General features: G+C 45.3%; 1 protein-coding gene across 19 annotated transcripts in view; it reads left to right on the forward strand.

Annotated features, from left to right (window-relative positions):
- Positions 1 to 19,575, forward strand: part of FRYL (FRY like transcription coactivator) — a 2,516,714-nt gene that overhangs the window by 872,263 nt on the left and 1,624,876 nt on the right. For all 19 annotated transcript variants that reach the window (XM_085642132.1, XM_085642134.1, XM_085642126.1 and 16 more), the window contains one exon: positions 8,802 to 9,070. In XM_085642132.1, coding sequence (XP_085498258.1) covers positions 8,802 to 9,070 — 269 coding nt within the window. The remainder of the gene's footprint in view (positions 1 to 8,801; positions 9,071 to 19,575) is intronic.

Raw genomic sequence — 19,575 nt, forward strand, 5'->3', positions numbered from 1 at the left:
ACGCCTGGGGGTAATTCTAAGTTAAGGAATCTATCACTAACTAATGTTTCTTACAGATATATCGTTACCGAAGGTAAGTAACTTGTTCATCAACACCAGTGTCCTTTTATGTAGACATACTTGGCTTTCAATCCTGAGGTCTAACAAACAATTCTCAATCTCCCCTTTGACAAAGAGCACCTCTTTGGTGCCCAGGTGGACGCAGCGAAAATGAAAAAGGACACAGGTTGCCAAATAAATATTCAACTATTTACATACAATACTATATACAAACTTCTATATATCGGGGATCCTTTTGTAGGCTCAATTACACTAGATCTGCCTCCTTTGACACCTCTGGCTCTGCCTACAAAAATCAAGCACAATCCTCCAGTGGTAAAATCTTTTGTAGAGGATCTTACGGAGGAAATAACTTCAAAGGTCGCGGTTGTGGAAATTCTACCCGAACTGCAAATACAAACACCAAGCAATGACTTTTGTTACCATTCGCTCCTGCCATTTAACTCCTGTCGTGGGACGTCTACAAAACATTTTACCGGCACGGGCAAACATTACTTCAGATCAATGGGTGTTGGACATTAACCAACATGGTTATTGTCTGGGGCTTATCACAACTCCTCTAAATATTCCACCTCACACAAACAAACTTTCCGTTCAGCATCCATCTCTACTACAACAAGAGATATCTGCTCTATTACTCAAAAGGAACGATAGAACCAGTTCAAAAACAATATCACGGAATAGGAGTATACTCACTCTACTTCCTTATTTCCAATAAAGACAGCTTAGATTCATTCTGGATCTCAGACCACACAATCATTATATCCTATCAGAACACTTCCACATGGGCACTCTCCAGGAGGTGGTGGTTCCACTGTTAAAAATAGGCAACTTCATTGCACCCCTAGATCTGAAAGATGCCTATTTAACACATACCCATGCACCCATCACACAGAAAATACGTACGGTTTCTCTTCCGAGGGAAAAATTATCAATTCAAAGTTCTCCCATTTGGAGTCACCACTACACCGAGGGTATTCACAAAATGCCTAGCAGTAGTCGCGTCACGTCTGCACGGACAGAAAGTCCATTTGTTTCCTTATACTGGACCATTGGTTGATAAAGGCAAACCACTCCCAGCAATGCAAACATCATACACAACAAACTCTCACACTGTTACATCAACTAGGGTTTACCATCAATCTGCAAAAATCCCACCTTCAACCGTCCCAATACATCCATATCTAGGAGCTATACTTGGTGTCTGTTTGGGACTATCATACCCAGATATGGACAGAATATAGACCATTGTGTCACTAATCCAACACCTTCAACCTCATTCCCAAGTACAAGTTAAATTTGTCATGAGACTTTTAGGCATGATAGCATTGTGCATAGCAATGGTTCCACATGGCCAATTACATATGAGACAGCTGCAAGAATACTTCTCATGTCAATGGACACAGTCACAGGGTCTATTATACGATCTAGTGTTGCTGCACACATTGCTCTCTGCCATGGTGGAATGCACAAAATCTATCCAAATGGCGGCCATTTCTAGATCCAGATGTCATTCTTACAGCACATGAATCCCTGACATGTTGGGGAGCTCACCTTCAGGATCTAACAATTCAGGGTGTATGGGACTCCCAACACAGGAGTCTATATATCGATTATCTAGCGCTTCAAGCTGTTCACCAAGCATTGACAGCGTTCCTACCCAACCTAATGCACAAAGTTGTCCTAATACCAGTAGACAATATGACAGCAATGTACGATCTACAAAAATGGGGAGGGGGGGGGGGGGCACACCCTCTGCAATTATCCTGCTTAGCCCAAACCATTGGGTGCTTAGCAATACATCACAACATTAAGATTCTGGCAGAACATGCACCAGGGACAAGCAATCAAGCTGCAGATCTGTTACGCAGGATGCAACAAGTACATTAATGGGAACTTCATCCCAAAGTTCTCCTACAGTTCTTTCAAAAATGGGGGTTCTCACAAATAGGCCTGTTTGCAACCCCAGAAAACGCAAATTGCCCAAAGTTCGCATCCAGGTTCCCACACCTCCTATTAAAGAGCATTACCCTGTGGATGAACTGGTCAGGAATTTTTGCCTATGCTTTTCCACCTCTTCCACCACTTTTGCTAGTGGTCAGGAACCTTCGGCAGTCCTCCCTTACCCTAGTTCTAGTAGCTCCAACATGGCATGTCAGCCATGGTTCACCACACTACTGGAACTCTCTCTATTCCCACACGAGAAGCTTCCTCTCAACCAGGACCTTCTCATACAAAACCAGGGCAGAGTAAGACGTTGCAATCCCAAGGAAATTAACCTTGTGATATAGCTCCTGAAGTCCTAGAATTTGGATACTTAAATTTATCTCAACAATGTATGGATATGCTTAAACAAGCGCGTAAACCTATAACCAGACAATGCTATGCTGCCAAATGGAAAAGATTTGTTCTATACTGCCTGCAGCAAAACTTTGACCCGCTACATGGACAAGTACAAATAATAATTTTGTATTTGTTTCATCTCCAAAATTCAGGTCTTGCATATACCTCAATAGGCTTACACTTAGCAGCCATTACCGCTTACTTTCAAAATAGACATTTGTCTTTATTCAGGATACCTGTGATTAAGATGTTTATGGAAGGACTTAACTCATTCCACCAAGGGTTCATCTTGCACCAACATGCAATCTTAACATTGTACTAACAAGACTTTTAAGACCTCCATTTGAACCACTACATTCCTGCCAAATGCAATATTTATCTTGGAAAGTTGAATTTTTACTTCACTTAGGTGTGTTAGTGAAATCCAGGCACTAACTTTAGAAGAACCATTCTTCCAACTACACCGAGACAAATTAGTTGTGTGGACAAATGAAAGGTTCTACCTAAAGTAGTCTCCCCTTTTCACAATATTAAATTGAGTTACCTGTTTTCTTTCCGCAACTATAGTCTGTTGCAGCTAGAGCTACACTTGATGTCAAACAAGCTTTAATGTACTAAATTGACAGAACCAAGACTTTTAGGAAGACTTTGCAATTATTTGTTGCTTTTTCACCTCCTCACATTGGAACAGCCTTCTCAGTCGAATTTCAAGATGGTTGGTAAAATGTATCCAAACTTGTTATGCTAAATCTAAAAGGCTTTTTCCTGTAACCCCTAAAGCTCTCTACTTGTAAAATAGGGGCTTCTGTGGCATTTTTAGGCAACATTCTCCTTGCAGACATTCGCAAAGCAGCAATATGGTCAGCACCACACACCTTCACAAAACATTGTGTGGATGTACTTGAACGTCAACAAGCCAACGTTGGTTAACCAGTACTAAGGACTCTTTTTCAAACACCTGCTACCCCCACCGAATAACCACCACTTTGGAAGAGGGACTCCTTCACAGTCCGTGCACAGCATGTGAATCTGCACAGCATCTTCAGCATCCTTCTTTAAAATCTTTTCATTTGATTCATTTGATTTTATATACAGTAATAAGAGCACCAACTGATACTCGATGCATAAAGGCAAACCGCACAGCAGAAGAGCAGCAGCACTACACGCATGTCTTCATAACACATCATTGAAGTGACTGGAAACATTAGGTAAATCCACATGTCTTTTTACAAAAAACACAATAAATTGCATAAATCAGTCAGGGGTTTCATTTCGTATGCCAAGCTCATAGTATTTGAACCAACTAGCTCATCTTTTACGGAACTTAGGTGGGCATCCACTAGCTTAAAGTTGACTTTCTCCACTACCATATAAAGGTCCATGCATGTTTTACATGCTCTTATAGTTCGGGCCTTAGGGTCCCCGCAATGCTTCGCTATATTCCTCTTTGCCAGCATCAGGCCTAGATTACAGAATAACTGCATGCTTGGGAGGTCCACATTACATCTTCAGCATCTTTAAGCATCTTCAACATCCTGTATCCCTTGCATCAGGACCACTGCATAAACGTCAACCGCAAGGGACCACTGACAGTTGAACTAGACTGAACACTGCTTTCCTGACCAAGATGGCTGTTTCTTTAGACCTTACTGGTCCCCTTGACTGGCTCCCTGCTGGGGTTGGTCATCAAAAGTACTTACAAGTAACCATATTCATTCTTGAAGTAACTTTTTGTTGAAAGTTTCCAAGTGTTTAAATTGGATGAATTTTCCAATGCTTGTTCGCGGTTAAGTAAAACGTTTCAAATTACTATACCTTGTCAAATCCATATCTTCAGAACCCTCTGGTGGATCTTTTTTGTTTTGATGTCTAAAAATTCGTAAAAGTCAAATACATTTTTATAAATTGGTGTCGAATTTCATGAGTCTCGTTTGTTTCTTCAATTGTTTTAAGGCTGTTTAAAGGCTTTACATGTATTCTTTTATTGAATCCTGACTGCTCAAAGCCACAGCTCCTTTGAGTTGAGCTAAGATTTGTCAAACAAAACCAGACTTGTTCTAAACGGGTTGGTAGTGTATGAGATGTTGGGAGGTATAATACACCCCATTTCCTTTCAATCTTCCTACTACATTGTTTGGGTCTGATCTCTGTGACCAATAAACATTTGATTGGACCAGCCTAAATTGGTCCAGGCGGGGATGACCATGTTCCATGACCTCTAAATGCACAAACAAAACGTGCTTAGGAACTTCCTTGATTGTAGGGAATACCCAAATTTCAAACGTGTAGATACTTTGTTCTGCACCGACCTGGGAATTATGGTCTCTTGACCTGCGCTTGCTTCCCCCAGTTTTCAACTGCCAAGGATGGAGGTGCCCACCTCACTGAGAAGGTTTCTGCTTTTTGTTATCTCCCTTTAAGCTTGAACCAAGATCCAGAGAAGAGTGCTGTAGGTAATGTCAGCAAGAAGTCTTTTTCTGGAAGTCTTCCTTTGGAGTGTCTGCCAAGTTTGCTATTTTGTCTAGGAAAATAATACTGTGCCTTACTCTCCCCATGTGTTTGTCAACATGGATAACACTTTCATTTTTGCTAACAAAAAATCCCTCCGATTTTGGAAGATAAAGCATTTGACAATACTTCATAAAAATCTTTTAGCTTGTGATAAGGACCCGATTCACCCCTGAAGATGATTTCATTTACAGATGTGCTAGATGTTTTATTTGGATGGCGTAAGAAGCTGGCTCTTTATATGATATATCAATGTGAAATATATCGTGAAAAGAGTACAGGGGTTCCATTATGAGTGGACTGGGGGCTTGCTATGGCAAACCCAAGGTGCTCTTCTAGGAGGTAGGGTGGTCAAGCAGCCTTAAGCTTATAACAGAGGAGTGCACAATATCTGCAAATACATACAATAGTCAATAAATAAGACACATGACTGAATAAGGAGATTCACACCAATGTATAAAAAATAACACATATCTTTATATAGGCTTGGTACCAGAAGCAAGTCGTTCAGGCAAGTATGTATTTAAATTGAAATTCTTTTCAATTCAAAAAGTCAACATTTAGTGCAATTTTCAGAAGCTGCAATGTTATCCTACGGATGGAAAAGTCAATGCAGCATTCAGTTATAGTACAGCGACTTACGAGACCAATTTCCAGGAGTTAAGGTGAGTTGTGGGCAAGGTCCAAGGCTCCACCAGCAGAACACCACCAGCGCAGCATGGTGCATAGGTGCCAAACTGCGTTGGGGTCCTAGTGTTACTCTTTTGGGCTCTTCGCGTAAAGAGGCTGGAGGATTGGACTGGGAGGCCAGTCTGGCTGAACAAACAATAGGGCTCAGGCTTCATGATACCAAGGACGTAGATACACTTTTGGTCCTCTTCTCCATGGCCCAGGGGCAAAGTGTGCACAGGTATCCCTGGCGTCAGGTTTTTCTTACCAGGTGCAGTTGCGGTAGAGGTGGCATGCGTGCAGAGGCTGCAGGCAACGTCTGAGAGTTCACTGGAGGTGAAACCATGGAGGGCTGGGGGACCACAATGACACTGCTGGCCCACTTCAACTTGAGCTTGGATCGACGGGTGCAGTGGTATCTTAAGGTGTTGAGTTTCTGCGGTCACAAAGTCCTCACAGGAGTCTTTGGATCCCTGCAGGGTGCAGGGAAGCAGTCTGCTACTTCTCGGGAGGTCTTGGTTTCTGGGTGCAGGGCTGGCGGTTCCCCCAGCAGCTGCAGGACAAGTCGACTTTTGGCGCGAGTGTCGAAGCCAAGTCACTCCAAGTCAGTTGCTGGGTCTTCAGATCTTGCAGAATGAGACACTTCTCGTCCTTCATCTTTCAGGTCTGCAGGATCTGATTTTCTGGTGCCAGTGGCTCCCCTAAATACAGACTTTAGGGGAGTGTAGGGTTGTAGCCAACGGTTTACTCGCCCCTGTGGTCACTATGCCCCCTATATGACTTCCTGTGTGAAGAAGTCATAACCCTGTCCCAGAATTCCTAAGTATTCTAACATAAAGGTGGCCACATGAAAAGTCGTACCCACATCAAAGTAGGCCCCCTGATGGGGTGGTACAAGCCTGGCGGTGGGCACGCCTACCTGACCAGCTAATTTCCCACCTGTCCAGGTGCCGAAGGTCTCTGGACAAAGGGTGTGAGGGGGGAGCCAGATTCTCATTTCCAAGGTTGGAGCTTCTTTGAGGCTCACCGGCCTAGGAGTGCCAATTAGTATGTCACCCTATGGGAGAGGGTGTGAACACCCTCTTCCCATGCAGGCTTCGTTTCTGACCTCCTGAGAGCAAAGGCCCTCATCCTGGGAGGTCAGTTATCTGTCTCGGGTGACACGCTGGCAGAGACCAGTTGGTCATTACACCAGAAGCTGGTAAGTGGTCAGGGGTCACCTTTAAGGTGCCCTCTGGGTGCATGTATTAATAAATCCAACACAGGAATCGGCGTGGGTTTATCAATAAGAGATGTTTGATACCAAACAAAGCCATCATGTAGCTGGGGAACTCGTTTTCACCAGTCTCAAGCACATGCTCTAAAATTACTTCCCTGTTCACTTGTAATGAAACTGACCAGTACAGGGGCATATCTGCTCATGCAAGTACGTCCTCACGTGATATTAAGCACCCGGCCTCAGGGCTGTAAGGCCTGCTGTAGGGGTGACTTACAAATACTGCACGCAGTGTTAGGGGACATGGCACTCAGGAATGGGTGTCCTGTCGTATTTTCACTTTGGTCTGCACCAAAACACGCAGCCTGAAATGGCAGTCTTGCAGGTGTAGGTGAGGGGTCCCTTAAATTGGCACAATTCGTGCGGCAGCCCTTGGGGGGCCCTCTTTAGTACCCCGGGCCCTTTTTAGGACCCCTTGCCCTAAATTCCAGGAGCACTCCTTACTAGGGCCTTGCAGCGGGTGCTTGCGGTATTGCCAATTGGGGGAAACAATTGTACAGTTTTAAGGAAAGAACACTGGTACTAGGTACCTGTATAGCAGGAACCCAGTACACTTCTGTAGGAAGCTGGCTCTTTATTTGATATATCAAAAATCTGAGATAGTGTAAAAAGTCCAGGGGTTCCCTTATGAGTGGACAGGGCTTGCTAAGCAATCCCAAAATGCTCTGTTTGGGGGTAATGTGGTAGAGCAGTCTTAGGCTTAACATAGAAGAGTGCAAGACATTTGCAAATACACACAATGATCAATAAATAACAACACGACTCAAGAAGGAGATCCACACCAATTTATAAAAATAGAAAATATCTTCATATATGTTAAGGCTTCAGAGAAGAGTCTAATTAGCAGGTTATTCTGTGGGAGGGGGTGTTACACCCTCTTTCCGGACAGGCTTTTGTTCTGGGTCTCCTGAGGGCAAAGGCGCTCACCCTAGGAGGCCAGAATAGAGTCTCGGGTGGCAAGCTGGTAGAAACCAGTCAGCAAGCACACCAGAGGCTGGTAGGTTTTCAGGGGGCACTTCTAAAGTGCCCTCTGGGTGCATGTATTGGTAAATCCACCACTGATCTTATAGTGGGTTTGCCGATACAAGATGTTTACCACACACCCCTATTTTCAATGAAGCCATCATGTAGCTATGGAACTCGTTTTCACCAGTGTCCAGCACGTTTTGAAGTGGCTTCCCTGTTCACTTGCATTGGCAGTAATAGGACAGACAGCACATGGGCATATTTGCTCATGCAGGCATGCCCTCAAATGTAATATTCAGCACCCTGCCTTAGCTCGGTTAGGCCTGCTGAAAGGGTGACAAATATCACATGTAGTCATAGGGGACATGACACTCTGGGATGTGTGACGTGTAGTGTTTTCACTTTTGTCTGCATCAAGACACACAGCCTGCAATGGCAATCTTGCATGTGTTTTGTGAGGGGTCCTTTAGGGTGGCACAAATCGTGCTACAGCTCTTAGGGGCCTTCTTTAGTATTTCCCACCCTAGGTACAAGGGTTCCATTTCCTAGGGACTCACAGAGGGTGCTAAAGGTTTTTCCAGTTTGGGGAGCAATTGTACGTTTTTGGGAAAGAGCTCTGGCACTGGGGACCTAGTTTGCAGGAACCCAGTGCACTCTGTCAAAATCACATCACTTACCAGGCAAAAAGTGGGGATGAGGATGACCATGTCAAAAAGGAGCACTTTCCTACAACTTCAGTCATAGTTGCATCAAATACCAGGCAGAATGTGTGTTTTGGGAGGGGGTGGGGGAGACTGCAACAAAAACCCAGGTTCCTACAGATGGCTTGAGTAAATGGATAGCATTGTTATTAAAAGTACTATGGAATCGTGATTTGAAGCATATATGCAAAAACTGGCATGAAAATCAATAATTCGCTGCAATATTTGTGAGCTGATTTTGTTCTGCTATAAGATTCTTTTTTGTTTTCTTTCCACAGACAACTTTGTTGTATTGTCCTAGTGCAATCGATTTACAGACATTAGCAGACTGGAGTTCTTCCCCAGTCAGTCATCAGTTTGATGTTATCAGCCCATCACACACATGGATATTTGCTCATGTAACCCAGGGTCAAGATCCATGGGTAATTAGTCTTTCCAGTTTTCTGAAGCAAGAACATCTACCAAAACATTGCCCTACAGCTGTGAGCTATGCCTGGATGTTTTCCTACACACGACTCCAGCAATTGTCTCCACAACTTGACATTAAGTAAGATCTCTTCATTTATAAAGTATGTGTAGAATGAAACAATATTTTACTCTTTTTAGTGATTCTACATGCTCTTTCAAGCATTCCATTTTATTGAATTTCTTCAGATAGTACTTTAACATAGTAGGAACTGTTCTTTCAGTAGAACACTGGAAACCTTTATACAAAATACAAAACCTCAACAGTAATTTGTCCGTGGTCTTTTCCTGTGCAACCATGTATGCTATTAGAGTACGTAATGTTTAAAATATATTGTACTTTGCTGTTGGTTGAGCTCTTCTTGCTGTTATCAACTGAGGTGCTCCTGGGCACAAAATACCTGCAATTAAATGTTTCCTTTGCTGTATTAGGTAAAAGGTATGTCAAAAACAATTTTGCTCTATTTTATTGCTCTGTATTTGGTGTGTATTTTTTTCATGTTTTTACTTATTTTTTAAGTCATTAAGGCCTATGTTCATTGTTGTGATATTCAGTTAGTGTTCATCTAGCTAGAATTAATAAAGTGCCATGGTTTGACAAGTCCAGGAAAGGTAAGAAGAATAGATTAACTAATCTGTATGGAAAGGAAATTGTGGATCTTGCTCAGTGAAATTTTTCTATCCCATCAAAATTGCTTGGGCACAAGCACAGAGAGAAGAAACTTTGCATTGGGCATTAGCTTAATAGACATTCAATTGGAAAACTTCATGATCAGGATAAATTCACGATGAAGAATCCAGTTGATAAAGCACGCTGCTTTAGTCAAAGTCCTTAAGCATGATTTTAACCAATGATTTTAGTTTTTAGGACATTGATTCAATTTCCCTCAGGCAAGAGGATTCTAGCTGCTGCACTCTGAATGTGCTGCAGTTTAGAAAGTTCCCGAATAGGCAAACCAAATGCATCACGGTGTAACAGTCAAATTGAGAATGGACAAACTGTTCAACTACCATTATCATTTCATCCAACCCTAGAAAGGCTAATATTTGCCCCTAGATTTTCAAATGTTAAAACACGCTTTCTATATAGGTGTCATTTGGGGAACAGTTAAACTCCACATCTATCACCAGTCCTAGGTTACTGGTTACATCAATTGGCAAAAGAGAATAGCCCACTATTCACAGCCAAAAGACTTGTTTCCGAAATGACCTATATTCATAGTTAAAGAAAATATCAGATTTGGAAGGATTTACTTTTAGACAATTTCCTCTCATCCATCTCTGAACCCATTCTCAGGTTGTTTGAATGCTCTGATAACGCCGCTTTCTCACTCCTGTCATCTCCTGTCATCTCGATATCCCAAAAGATTGAATATCATCCACATACATGAACAGGGAAACAACCAATTATGTAGCAGATAAACAAGTGTTGTAAGATAGAGGTTGAATACTAGAGGGGACTTACTGAGCACTGTGCAGCCCATCTGAACACAGGGTTAGGGTAAGATGTAAAAGCAACTAGTTGTTCTAGCTGTGTGTTTGAGACACATGGTTCAAGCTAATCTATTGCTTTCCATTTAATATGAAAATCTGAGATGTTGAAGCAAGATGTGGTGGCTTTCCTTGCTGAATAGGTGAACAAGCAAGCAGAAATCAGGACACCAATACCACAGCGTTTGTGTCTAACACAGAAATTATCACTGATTTTGTCCCCATATATGAATAAAAATCCACTTTGCAAAGGGAATTTCAGTGACCTGGATTCAGCAGTGTTTTGCAGGTAACACAATTTTCCATGCGTTTTACTGGCAGGTGCAAAAGAGATCTAGGCCATAAACTGACTTTGTTGTCAGCTTATAAATTTGTTCTTTTTGTTTTAATACAGGAGGAACAGTGGTGGTCTTTAATTATCCAGGGGCACTGCCGGAAAGCAAATAACTGATGCATGATTATTTAGTCTTAATATTTCTTAATGGATTTTTTTTTTTTTTTTGAACGAAGAGCAATCAATAGACAACCATTGAAGAAAATAAAGATACAATGGAGGAATCTAGGGTGAACAGAAACTTAGAATCTGCCTGAAAAAGAGAGAACTGCAGTGGTGGGCATGTATAGAAAGAAATGGCGCCAGTAAGGAGGGAATGAGAAGTAGGAAAATGACCAATGAAATGGGGAGCATATGATACAACAATAGGAAGGGCAAATATTCAGAAAGCAAACCCAGTCGAAGGGACTGTTACAATGGGGACTCTTGTTGTATTTACTATTGTGGGGCTATATAGCTCCCTTGTAAGATCATGGGTACGTGTCTCATGGCTGAGTGCGCGTTAAGCATGGACATGTCCCCACCCCAGACGAGAAGAGTATTTTTGCTGTGCTTGCCTTATGTTTTTAGGCCTGGAATTGGGTGGTTGTAAAGCAGCCCAAGTATCACTGATGGTGTTACAGCTCACTTGATCTCGAATCCATCCTTTAACCGTTGGGAATGATGTGTCACCTCAGTGTAAAGATACTTGGCGTTTCACTAATGAGTGCAATAGCGACATTACACCAAACTCCTACAGGGATTGGCCTAACGTATCATAACAGTGCCATAAGTGGGGATGGAACTAGCTCTGCCTCGATCATCTGTGATAGTGTGAAACACCTCCTCCCAAAACACAAGTATCGATGCACAGTTCCACGCCAGATGTGAGAAATTAACGTGTTTTGTGGCGCATCTAGGACCGCAATGTGATTTAGTGGGATCAAACCTGGCTAGTAAATGATGGGTAGTATAGGCCCGGTGCAGGCATTTAAAATGTAGTCGTTTGTGCCAATGAGTGTTTGAAACTAACCTGGTCTTCGTACTGCAAAAGTACCATGTCTTGTCTGGTATTGGGCTACCCCGATCTCTTTCCTATGCTTCACGTGCCCCTCTGTTCACAACAGGCTTCAGTGAGGGAGCTGCCTGATATAACCGAGAGACTAAGTGGGCACTATCTTGGGTTGTAATGACCAGAGACCACAATGGAAAGTCAGGGGGCTCCGGGGCAGTCGGGGATCATAGCGCATATTGTGCAGTAGCTGTAGAATGAATCAGTCCATGTATGATACATTGTGCCCTTCAGCTAGTGATGTGTCAGAGCGTACTATGGCATCTGCAGAGCTGTTGCCAAGCCTAGGTAATCGACAAGTGAGTATGGTACGTTTGGTGAGAGCTTCAGTAGTAATCGGTAGCCAGGGATTGTCAGCAAGAGGGACATGTAGGGAATACAAGTGGCTAAAACCAAGATATTGTGCAGTCTGGCCCAAGCCCAGCATGTACTTAGGTGCATCTGTATTTCAAAAGCATTGCTAGGTAAGCTTTGTGGCATGATTGTGGAAAGTGGGTACGGGTGGGCCTGTGACATTCCGGTTTCAGGAATTGTATGCGTGCATCATAATGAAACCAATGGTATGCAAAATGCGCTTCGCTACCACTAAATAGGAGCGGTAGAAATCTGGGACACTGAACCCTCCACGTTTATATGGCTGGGTAAAGGTTTGCCAGTTGTCTCTAGGTTTTTTGACGGCCCATACCAAACGAGTTAGCATGCCACTTTAAGTGTCAAAAAAGGTATTAGTCAAAAATATCGAGATGTTGAGGAATAAGTACCGTCATCTTTATAATTGCTATTCTACCAGCGATGGATAGTGAGAGTGGATAGTGAGAGTTTAATCCATTGAATTTGGGATTCTAACCTATCGATTGCGGGACCATAGTTCAGGCGTATAACCACGGTACTTTGACGATGGAGGTAGATGCCAAGGTATCTGGGTGGGTCTTTACACCAGCGTAAGGGAAACTCCAGGTGACAAGGGTCTGTGGCATTCGTCAAGGGGAAGATTTCAGACTTGCTCCAGTTAATTGCAAGACCAGAGAGCTCCGAAACGCACAACCTCATGAAGTAAGGGTGACTGGTTGGTCTCATGATCCCTGACAAATAACATTGTCACACGCATACAAAGACGCTAAGATGGGGCCACGATGGAAAGAAACCCCCTCGTTAAGTGACGCTCCTGGAAATGGTGTAATAAGGGGGCCATAGCAATAATAAATAGAATAGGGGACAGAGGGCATCTCTTTCTGGTGCTGCGGGTTAGTTCAAATTGTTTGGTTAAAGTGCCATTGCTTTTTAAGCGAGCCAGCAGGGTAGCATAAAGGATGCGAACAAGCTCACGAAAACCATTAGGTACGCTGTTTACTCAGCGTAACAAATAGGAAAGGCCATTCTAGCAAATCACACTTTTTCGTAAGTGAGTAAAACTGCTGCAGCAGTGAGCTCCGTATTCACCTAATTAAAAATAGCAAATATAGTACATAAATTAGCTGATGTGGAACGTTTCAGGATGTTTCCAGATTGTAATGGATACATTCTTTTGTCCATAAGGAGGGAAAAGCAAGTGGCAAGGATCTTCGCTAAAATGTTGTTGTCTGGATTCAACGACAGCAGCCTGTACGAGGGGCACCTGTCCGGGGGATTGCCTGCCTTAAGTAATGTGGTGATGACTGTTTTATGCTTTGTCGGGGAGGCTTCCACGCATCAGGAACCTCGCATAAACCTCAAGCTGGTGCGGGGTCAGCACAGTTTTGTAAGTCTTATGAAATATTCCAGTAAAGCCGTCCAGTCCTGGGTCATATGTGCTGCTCAGGTAGTAGATGGCCTGCGAGATCTTGTTGCTTAAGATAGTGGAAGCGAGAAAATGTGGTTACTACATTTCTAGTCAAACTATGGTCACCTCTGCCAAGAAGTTTGCGATTTTGTCCTCCGAAGCATCACATCACGATGTGTACAGCTGAGTATTATAGTGAAGAAAAGCATTAAATATATTTTCACTGTTGGTGACTAAAGAGCCGTCATCAAGCCTGAGGCGCGTGATTAATAAACCATGATACAGGGAGGTTGAGTTATATCGGACAGAGTGCGGTGAGGACTATCACCCTCGCCATAAACCCGAGCGTGCTCATACTTGCCCAGATAATTAACCTTACGGGTTGCCATATACTGAAATTCCTGCATTAGGGAAGCACATTGACATAGCAACGAAAGCGGATCACTAGTCAATGTCCCTCAGTGTCCGTTCAACGGTTTTCCAGTTCCCCTCGTATGGCAGACAGTTTATGATGAAGACTAGTGTTGGATGGGTACCCCCTGGCTCAAAATGAACTTCTGTAATTTTGATGTAAACGTTTGCCAATATGTGGACCTCAGGGACTCGAATTCTGGCCAAAAGAGTTGAGCGTCTCTCCTAGACTTGTAGATTCGGTGAAGAACTTGCGCTTTAAAACTGGCAATGATCTGAAATTTACTCACATTTTCATGGGTACTCTCAAATGTGTTCTGGTATGCTCCACTGACACAAGCTCATGGCTTCCTCTTGTTTTAATAGATTGTAGATTGCGCAGAAGGTTCTTGAAAATTAGACTTCAAAGTTAAACCTCCAGGTATTCAATGTGCTCAGCTCACCATAGATTACTCTTGGTGTTGCTTTTTAAGTGACAAAGGATGGATTTATGAGCCTTTACTGTCTTGGTAAATGACTGTTGGACATTCTTCTCCATCTTGACTAACCATTTTTCCTTCTGCGATCAGTTGAAAAGGTGGCTTTTTTTAACTCTTTCTACAACTATTGGGGCATTCTTTCTCTGTATACCTAGCTCCAAGAGGCCCTTAATGAGCACACAAGGACCAACGAAAAATTACATCATTAGAAGCTAAAGCTGTATTTTAAATAAGTTGATAAACTCTTGATATGCATCTAAAGAAGTGAACTACTAAATATTGGCCACCATTTGCAAAACAACTGTTTTGTTGATCAGGTGAAGGTGGTCACTGCGCTATTTCTTTTATATCAAGATTGCTGGTGTTGCAAGTAAAGTCGTACTTTTTATCACACACCAAACTAAAGAGGGTATAAGTAGCGGTTGCTGGTATTGTGAAGTGGGAGTGAGGGGGAATACAAACTAAAGAATAAATAATTCTAAATATTAAAATTACACTTACCTGCACCGACGTCTGCTGCCTTCCTCCTGCTCCTCGCCTACTGGACGTCCAGGAACTGCTGCTCACTGGGCAGGCTCCCAGCTCCCAATGCTATTCCCAGCATTTGAGCAGCGTGTGAGCTATTCCCAGCATGTTAGCAGCCCTGGAATTGGTCTGAGTGCCTCTGATTGGTGCCCATACATGGTCTGGGTGCCTGTGTTGGTTTCTCCTCCCAACTGTACACACAGCTAGGTGGAGAAAGGCTAAGTAGGCATGACGATTTGTCCGGCCCTAAGGACCGGCCTACCGTCATGCCCAATTGGCAGTGCCTACCGCTCCCCCCTCCTCCCAGGTGCTACAGCGTGAGGATGAATGGTACGCCTTTCAGCTTGCTTCTTGTAGGACAACAAATAAAATAACTTTTTTTTAAAAGTTATTTTACTTTTGTTTTTTGCCTCTGCTGGCTTTTAGCAAGGAGGGAGCGACGCTCCTCCGCTATAATGGAGGAGCCGCCCCTGGAGGGCATCTAGAAGTAAGTACCTTGAGCTAGGAAACCTAGTTCTTATTTTAAAATAATTGTTAACTATGTCTTGCTCCCTACTTTATGCTCAAATGAATTATATCTGATAGAGACATCTAGCCGCAGATTCCTTAACTTGGAATATCCCCAGGCATCAGACTCGATCTGGAAAACTTTCCGCTGCAACTCCTCTGGGCGCCGGGGGCATTGCCGCCTGGCTCCGCCCTGACGTCGTCCACGGACATGTCAGTGGAGCCATATATGCCCCTCCCGGTGCACCGACGTCCGTTTTCTTCTTTTCCGCGTTCAAACGCGGATCCTGGAAAACTAGTGGTTCCTTGGCCTGGTTTTTGGGCCCTCTCGACACCGTGTGTGTCGGGGGTGGAACAGTGTGTAATGCCTTCCGGCTTTAAGGCTTGTGAAGCCTGTGCGCGTCAGATGTCGGGTACTGACCCGCACCTCATATGTATGTGGTGCCTCGGCGTGCACCACGACTCCAAGGACTGTGACGCATGCCAACGAATGAAGCTGAAGTCATTGAGGGATCGGCCCATGAAATTGCTGGCCGCACGGCTGTCTGGTCCAGCTCCCTCCCGTCGCCGCTCTTCTTCTCGGGATCGGGCTCATTCCCGAAGTCGCTCCCGTGACCGCCGTGTTACTCCAGGTAAGCGTAAGCACAGGCGTCGCATAGGGAGATCTTCCACCCGTGCCGCTACCGGCCATTCCTCTTGTAGTGGGCCGGTTAAAAGCATACGGGGTCCTTCGTATCCACCCTTTCCGGGTGCTGGGGCAACATGTGCCCAAATGGAGACCTATTCTAAGGCACTCCAGGCTTGTTTTCAGTCGCCCCCTCTCCCTTGTGCGACTTCGGGCCCCACAGAGGTAGCAGGCACTGAGGCCGGGTCATCGTCTGCGGACATTTACCCGGCACCGGCTGTGTGTGTCGACTCAGATTCCGGAGCCAACGCAACACCCACAAGCCAGGGCCCAGAGCACGGCCCTTCCTGTTGTCAGCGCATAGCCCTGTAGGGCTCCCTGCGCCGTACTCTGCGCCAGGTACTGCCACAGGCTAGCCGCCGGCGCCTTGTACTCTCTTTACGAAGGTTGTCGGCGTCCTGGTGATTCCACCACGGCGCCGTTCGACGTCAGTTCCGGCATCGAGCCGGCTTCCCTTGGTGGATGATCCCCTCCCGACTCCTCGGGCTGCTGTACATCTCTCACACGGCGTCCCTTCACGCCGGTGCTCCAATCTACGCCTCTTCCTGAGGCTTCTCTGGACTCCCCTGATCAAGGGGCCGGGGTGCAAGTTCCTTGTATAGCCTGGCCTTCCGGTCCGTCTCCGCCACACCATATGTCCAATGGTAGACTTAGCCTTCAACCGTCTCCTACTGACCATTTGTTATCTCCTACTTGGATGGCAACTGAGTCTAGTGCTGCCTTCGCACGAGCTATTCAGGGTGCGGCTGCTGTGCTTGGCCTACAACCCCCTATGGTGCCTCTACTTTCTGATCCTTTATTGGATCTGCTCCATTTGATGCCAGTTGAGGTAGAACTTTTGCTGCCCTTCGAGGACTCGCTGTTTGACACCCTGCGGGGCACTTAGTCCAGTTCCTCTTTGGGTGACCCGGTTGATCGGGCTATTGCTGTAGGCACCAGGTGATCCTCTTTGTCTGTCTCTTCACCAGCCTGCTCAAGGCCTAGTTGTTCAGGCAACTTTTGATTTGCACTCTTCACACTCTTTACCATTGTTATCTCCCACGAGAGAGTCTCGGTGGCTGGAGGATTGTGGCCGCAGGCTTTTCGCCTCCGCTAGCACAGGCCTCCGTGCTTTAAATACAGCCTGTGTGTTTGAGCGTGCATCTGCTGCTCTTTGGAAATCAATGGCTCACCTTCTCCCCTCTATTCCAGAAGGGACCCGTACGGAATTGCTCCGCATTGTTCTGCATGGAAGATGCATGGCGCAATTTTTCCGTCGGTCTTCCGTAGATGCAACTGATTTTATGGGACGGGTCCTAGCTCGTGCTGTGGCTTTACATCGCCATGCTTGGCTGCGTGACAGTCTGTTCCCTGATGATATTCGGGATGCCCTGTGAGATTTTCAGTTCAATGGAGTGGATCTTTTTGACCGCCATGCAGATTCGGCGGTCTCCTGTATTTTATCCGGCCTGCGATAACTCTGGTTGCCGTATTCTCTGCGTTATTTTTCGGGACCCGCCCTGCTGCAGGGTTTTGGGTTTCGGGGCTTGTTACTGTTCACGGCTGGATAGCCGTTTCTCAGTTTGTTCGGTGCAGCCGGTTGGCTGCTTCCTTTCTTTTCAGTCCTCTGACTCCTCTTTGCCCAAGAGGACGCCCATACTGGTTTGCCTTACCCTATGTGGGGTACTTGATGGCATTCGGTTCTACCGTTGTCTTCGTACGCTCCTATGGAGTCTCTGAGCAGAGATCCTGCTTGAAGTCCCTTGTCTCTTCCTACAGGATTCCTCGTGTAACTTGCCTTATTGCAAGTTGGGTTGGTCTGTCTGTATGGCATCGGGATCTGGCATGGGTCCTGTGCTGTGTACTGTATCTCGCACATCTGGTCCACCGCCTGGTTGTGGCGGTTCTTTTGCAAACGGCACCCTGTTTACTTATATGCGGCCTGTTTCTTATTGCCGCTATGCGGCCTACTTTGTTGTTCCTTCTTGGTGCACCTGCAACTTCTGGTCCTCAAAGCTACAGGGTTAGCAGAGGTTGTCTGTCATACGTGGGGCCGCTTATCCTATAGCAGTGTTTTTACTCCCTGATTTTGGTGGCCGCTTATCATTTGGCAGGGTGCTTAATCCCTGCTTTTCCGTTTGGGGATTTCCAGGCTTTGCTTGGGGTTCATGCTGTACACGCTACGAGGGATGTCTTTTCCTCTTTCAATTTGGGGATCTTTAGCTCTGCCCTCACTTTTGCCAGGGTTGTGCCTTGTTTTTTCTCCCACTCTGGTGTGCGGGGGACTCTTGGGTCAAGTTTTCATTGTTTAACGTTTCCCCTCCTGCTCTAGCTCCCCTCGGTGCTCTTACTCGACTGGTTCCTGCAGGCTCTCTCCCTCATACAGTGTCCGTGGGTCCTGCCCCGGTCTACTACTTCCGCCATTTCCTAAGGTGTCCGGTTACCTGGTGTCCTTTTTAGGTCTCGCTGGCGTTGCAGCGCAAAGCGCTTCCGCCAACGAGACTTATTGTCGCCGTGTTTGCTCCCAAGGGAGACAGACCGGGGCACGCGCAGTGATCGGGGTCTGTGGACGCGCAGACGCACAGACACACACACACACGCGCGCGCACACACACGCCTAACGCGCGCGCGCACACACGCCTAACGCGCGCGCGCACACCTCGTTGCTGACTTGCGTTGCTCCACGGAGACAGCTTGTTTCCTTAACCTGCGCTTTCTGGTTGACGGCACGGCGTGCTTTTCTTTCTATGCGGCTCGTTGTATTTACTGTAAAGTATTTTTTTTAAACAGCTTCTCCAAGCTTTCACTATAACTGCTATTACTTTTTAATTATGCTCTTTGATTCCCCCCCCCCCCCCCGACACCGCACAAAGCTGGCGGCATGTTAATCAAATAAATCTGCAGAGGCCATTGTTCCCCTCCCTCCCCCATCTTCTTCGTGTGCCTTTTTTGTCCCGGACGCGGTGTCCGCTTTATAGTGTTTGCGTTTTTGTTTGTTGTTGTTTTTTCTATGTTGGGGCAGCCCTCGCTATCCATACCTCTGCAGCACACATGGCACTTAAGTCTGGTTGCTGCCAGTGCTCCTGCTGCCTAACACCTGCCTTTGCCACTTTCAGGCTCGCAGCCAGGCAAGCGGATTCTGCAAACACGCCTTCTATTTGACATTAATTCATCTGTTCAAAAGATTACATTCAGAGTTTCTTCCAGGCTGGCCGAGTTCAAGAAGCCGGCTGTTCTCTGAGGCCCTTGGTCCGCTTGACATCACACCCATTATAACATCGGTTTTAATACTCACCACATGGTGTTTCTTTTTTCCCCAACCAACAGTAAAACGAACCGCATCACTCTTTGAGGACGTGGGTTTAT

The sequence above is a fragment of the Triturus cristatus genome, chromosome 2_2 (assembly GCF_964204655.1).
Source record: "Triturus cristatus chromosome 2_2, aTriCri1.1, whole genome shotgun sequence".
In the NCBI taxonomy this organism is placed as follows: domain Eukaryota; kingdom Metazoa; phylum Chordata; class Amphibia; order Caudata; family Salamandridae; genus Triturus; species Triturus cristatus.